General features: G+C 44.9%; 3 protein-coding genes across 3 annotated transcripts; 2 read left to right on the top strand and 1 right to left on the bottom strand.

Moving 5' to 3' along the window:
- Positions 1-42: 42 nt before the first annotated feature.
- psme3 (proteasome activator subunit 3) lies at positions 43-2,903 on the top strand. Its single transcript, XM_088284610.1, has 10 exons — positions 43-215; positions 643-675; positions 783-845; positions 1,129-1,233; positions 1,313-1,361; positions 1,438-1,556; positions 1,636-1,772; positions 2,160-2,214; positions 2,304-2,390; positions 2,457-2,903. Exons 1-10 carry the CDS (start codon positions 174-176, stop codon positions 2,535-2,537), a joined length of 771 nt encoding a protein of 256 aa, XP_088140736.1. The 5' UTR covers positions 43-173; the 3' UTR covers positions 2,538-2,903.
- A 1,222-nt stretch (positions 2,904-4,125) lies between these two features.
- On the bottom strand, positions 4,126-8,263 carry LOC148317403 (glucose-6-phosphatase catalytic subunit 1-like). The gene is given in 8 exon segments (XM_088284612.1): positions 4,126-5,021; positions 5,023-5,050; positions 5,109-5,227; positions 5,229-5,296; positions 5,299-5,330; positions 5,518-5,636; positions 5,677-5,835; positions 5,837-8,263. Coding segments are annotated over 8 exon segments (1,011 nt in total). The 5' UTR covers positions 5,878-8,263; the 3' UTR covers positions 4,126-4,576.
- g6pc1a.2 (glucose-6-phosphatase catalytic subunit 1a, tandem duplicate 2) lies at positions 6,708-8,957 on the top strand. The gene is made up of 5 exons (XM_088284609.1): positions 6,708-6,985; positions 7,049-7,158; positions 7,251-7,365; positions 7,600-7,715; positions 8,137-8,957. The coding sequence occupies exons 1-5, from the start codon at positions 6,753-6,755 to the stop codon at positions 8,640-8,642; spliced, it is 1,080 nt and encodes a 359-aa protein (XP_088140735.1). The 5' UTR covers positions 6,708-6,752; the 3' UTR covers positions 8,643-8,957.
- Positions 8,958-9,410: the final 453 nt, after the last annotated feature.

The raw sequence follows: 9,410 nt of genomic DNA, 5'->3' as shown, positions 1-9,410 counted from the left end.
TTCCCAGGTCGTGTCTCGACACCATCCTCTCTCCGGATCGTCGCGCCCGGATGTCGTCATTAGTATGCGCACAAGTGTGGCTGGCAAGCTGTAAAGCCACACGTTTTCTCCCCAATCCAAGTCCATTTTAATGTTGACAGGACTTTAGCTCTTCGCCTATTTGACAGCATAAGATGTCTTCACTGCTCAAGGTGGACAATGAAATTAAAACCAAGGTACGATCCCGGCTGCCGCGCGTCCTCCTGAAAGCTTTAAGTTTGCAAGATCGCGTTAGCGTCACTTTTGGTAGCATGATGTGAATGACCGGGCCGTGCTAGCCGGCTTGTTTCCCGCTTAGTGCAACGCAGTTGTCAACGCTTCTAACGATGTATCGATGTTTCATCAGCACAGCGCATAATGTGTTTGCGATTAACTTGATGCCACTCACCGAGTTTGAAATGTAATTCATGAGTAATAACGCATGTTGGGAGTAAGGCCCGATTGGCTACGAGCTACCAGGTTAGCCAAATGGGACAGACGCAAGGGGACAAGAATAGTGTCATCATTTATACCGTCCAGAAAATAAAATGACTTTTTCCCTCTTTTTGTCAACTTTTCTACTATGCAGTGAAAATGACTTTTCCCCTTTCCTTGTATTTTCAGGTTGATGCATTTAGAGAACGTATCACTGCAGAAGTAAGTATTAATGCACCCGAAGATGGAGACCGGGCACAAACCAGCAGAAGCCAGTGTTTTATTCAATTTAACTGTCACAACATTCTCAAATGTGTTTTTTCTTTCAGGCCGAGGACTTAGTTGCTAATTTTTTCCCAAAGAAGTTATTGGAACTTGATCACTTCCTTAAGGTCAGTGTCACATGGACACCCAAATGTGATTGCTGGTGAAGTTTATCAAAGGGGATATTTACAAATGTATTTTTTTTAAAATAAACTTTTATACATTTTTTTACACAATCAATAACACTGGTAACGCATTTACAAAGTCTTTTATTCTTCTAATAAAATGCCGTAGCTATGTTACAATGCTTTGTAAAATATCTCTTTTATAGGTTAAGCTTAAAAACAAGAAATGTAAATATTTCAAAAACCTAATGCGATAGGAAAAAACTCAAGACATTAAAATTTGCAGGAGCCAATCATAAACATCGTAGAACTGAAGGAGATCCACTCGGACATCAACCTGACGGTGCCCGACCCCATCCTGCTCTCCAACCTTCACGATGGACTCGATTCGGTGAGTCTCCATTTAACAGATGACATCATCACGAGTATGGAGCTTGTTGCTGACTTGTCTTGCGCGTGTGTCGTCTCAGCAAAATGCCAAAAAGAGAAAACTGGAGGACGGAGACGTCGAGGACAAGGGTGAGTTCCACACAGCGACCAGCTTGTGTGGAGAATGACGGCCTTCCACTTATTTCTTTTTTTTTTTCCCGCTCAGTGACCGGCACCAAGGTCTTCGTCATGCCTGGCGGGATGATGAAAAGCAACGGCAACCTGGTGGATCTCATCGAAAAGGTCAAACCGGAGATCCGAACGCTCATAGAGAAATGCAACACGGTGAGTGTCGTTTGAATGAGAAGAGCTGGCGGGTGACCCGATGAGCAATCAGCGAGCTTGACGATGTCATCCCTCGCAGGTCAAAATGTGGGTGCAGCTGCTGATTCCAAGGATAGAGGACGGCAACAACTTTGGGGTGTCCATCCAGGAGGAGACGGTGGCCGAGCTGAGGACGGTGGAAGGCGAGGCGGCTTCTTACCTCGACCAGATATCCAGGTCGGTCCAGTCAGCACATTCAATACCAGACTACTGCTCTACGGATGGAGATTAAAATCGGTTTTTAGGGGCCTAACTCTGCCAATCATTTCTGATGTTGGATGTAATGCAGATTCTGGCCTGGTGGGGGCGCATCTGTCCATTAGACTCATAAGGCTAACGGCGGATATTCAGGGTTGCAATTTTTTTAGGTAATTTTGGCAAAACTTTACGACCCAGTTTGAGGACAGAAGTGCACACACTATAAATTATTATAATAAAAGACATTGGGATTAGTGGAGAGAATTTTGTGGGTTTTGACCCAAGGAATATTTAATTTTGATATTTAATTTGAACATAATCTGTAAAGAAAGTCATCAACGATGTGTTTGTCTTATCTTGTTGCAGATATTACATCACTCGAGCAAAGCTGGTTTCTAAAATAGCAAAATATCCACATGTGGTAAGTCCTTGTACATCGGTGAAAGCCAATTTGGTTCAGACCAGAGCAGTGATGAGAAGAAATAAAATGGTTGTGTTTTTGTTTTCTAGGAGGACTATCGGCGCACAGTAACAGAAATCGACGAGAAGGAATACATCAGTCTGAAAATCATCGTATCGGAGCTTCGAAATCAATACGTACGTTTTCCCGGCGGCCTCGGTGGGTTCAACGCGATTTGACTCATGTCTCGTTTGTTTTTGTAGGTGGCATTACATGACATGATCCTGAAGAACATCGAGAAGATCAAGAGGCCTCGGAGCAGTAATGCCGAAGCCTTGTACTGAGCGCCGCCAAACTCTAAGCCCGCACGTTCCGTCATTTCAGTACAATCACAAACCCCGTACATACAGCGATGGACACGCCTGCTATTTTTTTTTTTAATTGTAAAAGACTTTTTTCCCCCCATTTTTAATGACATCAAACAGTCGGGAAATTGCATTCTAAGCAAGAGTGTACTTTTTAATTTGAGAACGTCGGAGAGCTTTGATTTGCAGCGCTTACAAGTAGGCTCCGGAGCAACTTTTGTTCTTTGTCTGAACAAAGGTTGACAATGAATGTTATGTCGTCAACTTCTAGGTCCACACACAAAAAAAAAAAAATCACCTCCTTAAAATATTGATTCTATTGAATAAACTTTTTTTTTTAAGAAATGTCGTTTTGTTTTATTTCAATCAGCTTTGATGTACAGAACACACACTCCACATTGAGATAATTCAACTCTTATCCGCGCAGTTGTGACGACGTGACTTGATAAAGTAAACAAGTCTTTCTGAGGATTTTCAGTTAATATTGGACAATAATAGTCGAGGAAAAGCACATTTAATATGTTGTTTTCCCCGAGATAAGATAACGTGTGAAAACACGCTATGTGCACGCTGGCAAAAACAGCGTGCTGTTGCGCAACTTTGCTGGTCACTCACTCTCGTCACCGCGGGCCTTCCTCTCGCCGCCGTCCTGATATGATATGTTGACGAGACGATTACGACGAGGCTCGCAGATAAGACGGGCGGAGATTCGCTGGCGTGGAACTCACAAGGTTATGTCATATGCTCAAAACTTATGCTGCTACATGTTGTACTCTCATAAACTTTGTCAACTATAAATATATTTAGTCATATAAAACATGCTAAATTATTTTATTTTTTTTAAAATATATGTTGCATGCATAGTTAACAATTGGAGTATAATTAAAAAAACGGGGGGTTGATGAGGAAGAAGACATTTTACTGTGATAAAAATTAAATTACTTCACATTTTTGTAAATTAAAGCAAATAGGTTAATTTTACAGTGAATAATTCTTCCCCAAAAAATCTAAATTAGGTAAGTTTGTGACTGGTGAGAAGCAAATGGGCAAGAGAGTTAACAGTAAAACTATGAATTAGTAAAAGATGGACCCACTGATATATTAAATTCACTTCTTCGTGTGACATGCATGTCGTCCAAGACACATTGTGCTCCTCGGTCCCGTGACGTGTGTGTTGGAGAGAGTGTCACAATGTGGGCCAGCCGAGTGAGCGGCGCATGCTCGAGTTAATGTTTAATGCGCACAATTAATCAGTATCAGTGCAAGGCGTCCAATGGAAAAAAAACAGAAGGCTATTACGGGAAGCTAATGACTGTAGTTAGTTTTTTTTTAATCTAAACATTGACTGGCAAGCTAAAAAAAGATAACAGGTGCAGGGCAAAAATAGAACAAGAACAGTGGATATTTTTTTTTTAGTTCTACATGCATTGAAAGAATTATAACGTGATAATAGAGATGGGTATTTCGTCCCAGGGACGGAACGGTCTGTACGTTCGTTACGGGTCGACGTCCATTTTTGGGACGGAGGATGATACGTTTTTAAAAAGAAATGCAAGTACGCAGGACAGATGGGGATGCAGGAACATTATTTTACAAATAAAGACGGAGGGACAATGATGGAAGTGTGCCCAGGACGTGGACAGAGGACGGACTGGCAAAATTGGGTCATGTGCCCATCTCTGGTGAATACAAATATATGACGGTTAAGCTAGGAAGAAAAAAAATAGTAGCTAACCTGACAGTGAGGGATGCCGTTTGAGGTTATCTGATTATATTTAATGTAAAGAATACATTTATAAAAATGAGTGCTTCATTAAACTTAAGCCTTAAGCATAGTTTAGCATGTAGCAATTAGCTAACACGTAGCTTGTTTTTTTTTCATTTTAAACAAAATTAGCTTCATGTATCGGCATGTGTATACAAAAGCAATACATGTACAGTAACCAACAAAATATTTTGGACAATATTTTGTTTCCATGCACACTAGCATTGCCCAAAAGGTCTACATATGTAACAATTCAGCACAAAAATGATAAATTCTTGCCGCTTGTGCTTCTTGTGATCATCCAGCAGAGCGCCCGTGGGGCCAACGCGGTTGGAATTAAAAGTGCAACTGCGCTCTTACCAAAGGACAAGGAGTAGAAAACCACCAGATTTTCAGAGGAAAATGTCCATGAGTCCAAGAGCCTAAGCAGTCCGAGCGGGACAACAACACACCACGTCTTGAAAGCAGCGGATGAGCCGTGAACAGACGGTGAGCGCAAACCCAGGCCAAGACCCGAAAGGCTGCCCATGTTCCGTAGGAGGCTGGCGAACGGTGTGCTGTCTACGTGCACCCATTCAGCCCTGGCACACCACCTCTGAGCCTTCTCCAGAGTCCGCAGAAGGTCCACACCCAGAGCCTTTAGCAGCAGGTAGAAGCCAATGGTTAAGAAGGTCAAGAGGAGGGTGGTGAAGGCAACGTGGATCGATGAATTCGGCCACCATCAAGCCTGACAAATTACAAAGTCAGTCAACTTTCGTACAACTATCCGAATATGTCGGACTAACCTGTGACGAGCCCGGCGAGGACCTGGTGCGGGAAGTGGGCCGCCATGTAGACCCTGGACATGCACACTCCCAGCACCACCACGGCCATGAGCACCCGCCGAACCAAATGCCGGAGTCTGAAATGGCAGAGATCGTTTCTCTGCTGCAATATTAAGCATGGTCGTCTCCATCACATACCAGACCCCCCCCCCGCGGGACCCATTGCGTGACCAGAGTGACTTCCTGCAACCGAGCAGTTTGAAATTGGAAAACACAGAGTTTTGCTTGTATTGACTTGAGTTTCACTACAGACAACATTAGGACTGAACTTTGGAAGCAAGTCAAACGAGATACAATCAAAAATGAGGTTGACCTGATCAATGTAATCATTCCAATCAGTCCCTGGAGAAAGCGCAATCCATCACAGTACTTGGTCCCGTTTCACATGTAATGGGAAACTGCTTTAGCAAAGGGCCTTTTGGCCCATAGAAGTGGGTCTCGTGAACCCACCAAAATGGTCTCTCTCCAAAAAGAACTGTGGCATCGGAACTTCAACCCCAAACAGTTCCTACTCGATTTCTGATCTGACCAGTACCATTTGAGGACCGGATTGATCCAATCCCCTGTGACAGCCACCCAGATGTCCCGCCGCAGATGGAACCAGATAGGGAAGAAAAAGAACAAGGTCGTGTGCAGGCCGGCCACGGTGGAAGCAAGACTGACTAGGCCATCGTAACCGCCGTATTTGATGCAGCACCAGCTCGATACCCCAGCTGAGGACTAGATCCATGATACCAGACTTTTTCCTGAGAAAGATGTGCACCGGGTTCTTCCTCCCCGTGGTCAGTCAAAATGCTGTGCAGCTCTGTCCACTGTATCAGGTCTGTGTGTGATCCCCTTTGGACTTTACTCAAGGCTAGCAGCCTTGTTTGTCTTTCGGACAGTCCAGGCAGGTTTCTTAACCTCGCCTCCTCTGTTGAATTCCATAATTGGAGAACTCAGTGGCCGTCCCTCACCCTGATCACCGATTTCTTGGAAAACATTTTCTCTGCTCAGTGACCGACTCCAAGATTCTTTGCTGATCCTTGTTGTCTTACATAGACGCTTCCGAACAGGAAGTAATAAGAGCTCTTGTGCGAGGACTTCCTTTCCGGCAGATCTTTCCATCACTTGATTCCAAGCCACACATCGGCAATGTTTTTTTTGTAATCAGACTTTATCTGCTCAATCATTGACGGTCTTATGCAATCTACAACTGGACAACATTGGAGCCAGTGAGATATTTTCTCCCAATCATCAAAAGACAATTACATAACTCACAGGTTCTTATGAGGCGGAGTGCAGAGCAACCCGTTAAAAAAGATCTACAATGCCAATTGGTCATTTCAGTGACAAACGGGTTTGCTGGTCCTTCTGTGCCATCTCCGGTAAATTCGCCACATGACTTTGACGCGGTTTTTTTTTTTTTTTTTTTTTCCCCCACCCACCATGTTTGTGTGCCAGGGCTGCCAAATTCTCCCGACTCGCAGTGTTTTATTACACATGTGCAAGGTCCAAAGATCAACATGAGCATGCGTCTAGGTGGTGGTCTCCCGGGCTATAAAAACAAGCAGCCGTGTCACTGCCTGCGACACTCGAGAGTGGCTTCGGCACTTGCCACTAACAATGCTTCCCACCATCATGGACACAATGCAGGGCTTCGGGGTGAGCAGCACCCGCTACCTTCAAACCAACTACCCGGACGCTCAAGGCTTGTTCCTTTGGGTGTCATGGGCAGCAGACCTCAGGAACACTTTCTTCATCTTCTTCCCGCTCTGGTTCCATCTGCGGCCCTCGGTGGGCATCAAGCTCATCTGGGTGGCTGTCATCGGTGACTGGCTCAACTTGGTGTTCAAATGGTGAGCCGGGATACAATCAAATTCAGAGTATTTGAATGACTAAGTGCAAATTTCCATTTTCAGGATTCTGTTTGGGGAAAGGCCCTACTGGTGGGTCCACGAGACACCTTATTACTCCAATAGCGTTCGCCCTCATATTGAGCAGTACCCCATGACCTGCGAGACCGGACCAGGTATGAAAACCTGAAGTCAATACTTGGGCAACCAGGGATGTATTTGCCTTGCTTAGAGGGTCAAAATATTAAATTCTCTTTTTGCCACCCAGGAAGCCCTTCTGGTCACGCTATGGGAGCGGCAGGCGTCTACTACACATTGGTGACATCCATCCTCGCCGTCACAGCTAGTAAGAAGAAACATGGCAGAAAGTCCTCCAACAACAGGTGACTTTTTTTGTTTGCCGTTTTGGAGCAAAAGCTTATCTCATGGAACATTCGGTCCCAACACGTGGTTGATCATTGACTCTTGGCTATCGAGTTGTTTTGACATCCAGCCGGCTGAAGTTGTCCGAATAAGACAACAAGTGATGGCGTTAGTTGTTGTGAAATGGGATATAGAAATAAAGTTGTATTGTCCAAAGCTGCCTTTCCTGACATGCTATTGATCTCTTTTGGCAGCTACCTAAAGGCCGTCCTTTGGACCGTGTTCTGGGGGGTCCAAGTGTGCGTCTGTCTGTCGAGGGTCTTCATCGCCGCCCACTTTCCCCACCAAGTCGTTGCGGGAGTCATCACAGGTATGTCTCACGAGTAAACTGACTCAGGTCACGGCTGCAGCATCAAGTTATGGCGATCTGTTCGGATCTTAAAGTTGCGTAGATAACGACCAATCATGACTTCAGAAAAGAGGTGAGTCGTGATTGGTGGTTTCCTGGGCAACTGGGATGTCATTTTTAGTCGACAGAAGTGACAAAATGGCCGCCCCCTGAGATGGCTAAAACCGGGTGGATTTTGTTGCTTAACTTATAAATTCCACAAATGCAATATTAATCAGAATGTCATGTTTAGACTAGAACATTTTTTTGCAAAGAATATTTCAGGGGGTTGACTTCCCCTTTAAGCGCTTCTGAGTAACTTCAAGATACAAAAGTGTAATACACGTGAAATTACATAAAATAATCTGTCAGTAACCTCACCTGCACTCTCACTAACCTCAAGGTATGATTGTGGCCGAGGCCTTCAACCGAACGCAGTGGATCTACAACGCCAGCATGAAGAAGTACTTCTACACGACGTTTTTCCTGACCTCCTTCGCCGTGGGGTTCTACCTGCTTCTCAGAGCCGTGGGTGTGGACCTCCTTTGGACACTGGAGAAGGCCCAGAGTTGGTGCGCCAAGCCCGAGTGGGTCCACCTGGACAGCACGCCGTTCGCCAGCCTCCTGCGTAACATGGGCACGTTGTTCGGTCTCGGCCTGGGCCTGCACTCGCCGCTGTACACCGAGACCAAGCGCAGCAGGAGCGGCGCGGTGTCCCGGGCCGCTTGCGTTGTCAGCTCTTTGTTGCTGTTGCACCTCTTTGACTCCTTCAAGCCACCCACACACACAGCCGCCCTCTTCTACCTGCTGTCCTTCTGCAAGAGCGCCACCGTCCCCGTGGCAACTGTCAGCATCATCCCCTACTTAGTGAACAGCACACTGGGCCTGCACAGCAAAAAGCCCGTGTGAACCGAACATGACGCCGTAAAAAGACTTTCCGAAACAGAAAACACAGGGTGATCTTGTCCTAGAGATCCTGTGTAGAGACTTGGTGCTAATTGCATTTATTTAAGATCGCCAGGTGAAGCCGAGAACAACAGGAACTGGTCACTGAATTTTGTGTGCGTGTAGATGACACTTCCCATGATGCTTTGAGGCACTTACAAGAGCTCATTCGCACGTTAACATTGTCACAGACTTAAGTTGCTAAATATGCTATATTGCTGCGTTTTTGAATATTACAGAGAGTATTTTTGATTATTCTTAATAAAATGCTAAAAACAACGCCTGAATGGAGTTCTCGTACTTTTCCATGTATTTTGTATATATTTGAGTAAATGAATAAATATGCAGTAGCTCTTCCTCTAATCCAAACTTTTTGATTTGTGGGCTACAATGGGGTCGAAAATTTGACAGAGGGGCCGGACCAGGTGCAGATGGATGGAGTGTTTTGGTAACCTCACCTCATTGGAGAAAAAAAACCCCCAAATGAACAAAAGCATAACAACAAAATATATGTCTTTGACACACCACAGTATTTAGAAAATAAAACATTAACTAGATTTATTCATTTAATTTTTTTCAAGTTCGGCGGGCCGGAGTAAAACGTTTAACGGGCCGCATGTGGCCCCCGGGCCGTAGTTTGCCCACGCCTGCTCTAATCTGATGTTTGCTTCACTGACACTGTAAAGGTCAAACTAGACCACAATAACCACCCAGCCAAAGCATTTCTAGTCC

The sequence above is a fragment of the Idiotropiscis lumnitzeri genome, chromosome 20, assembly GCF_059441095.1.
Source record: "Idiotropiscis lumnitzeri isolate Australia: NSW breed Sydney's pygmy pipehorse chromosome 20, RoL_Ilum_1.0, whole genome shotgun sequence".
Taxonomy (NCBI): domain Eukaryota; kingdom Metazoa; phylum Chordata; class Actinopteri; order Syngnathiformes; family Syngnathidae; genus Idiotropiscis; species Idiotropiscis lumnitzeri.
The sequence above is the reverse complement of the archived record's forward strand: the minus strand, read 5'-3'. Positions and strand labels throughout refer to the sequence as shown.

What these genes read in the sequence shown, in the direction of transcription:
- psme3 (XM_088284610.1), top strand. Translation starts at nt 174, where the DNA reads ATGTCTTCACTGCTCAAGGTGGACAATGAAATTAAAACCAAG. An exon ending in ACAATGAAATTAAAACCAAG is followed by an intron (nt 216 to 642) that starts GTACGATCCCGG and finishes TTGTATTTTCAG; the next exon opens with GTTGATGCATTTAGAGAACG. An exon ending in TACCTCGACCAGATATCCAG is followed by an intron (nt 1,773 to 2,159) that starts GTCGGTCCAGTC and finishes ATCTTGTTGCAG; the next exon opens with ATATTACATCACTCGAGCAA.
- g6pc1a.2 (XM_088284609.1), top strand. Translation starts at nt 6,753, where the DNA reads ATGCTTCCCACCATCATGGACACAATGCAGGGCTTCGGGGTGAGCAGC. An exon ending in GACCTGCGAGACCGGACCAG is followed by an intron (nt 7,159 to 7,250) that starts GTATGAAAACCT and finishes TTTGCCACCCAG; the next exon opens with GAAGCCCTTCTGGTCACGCT. An exon ending in AGAAAGTCCTCCAACAACAG is followed by an intron (nt 7,366 to 7,599) that starts GTGACTTTTTTT and finishes CTCTTTTGGCAG; the next exon opens with CTACCTAAAGGCCGTCCTTT.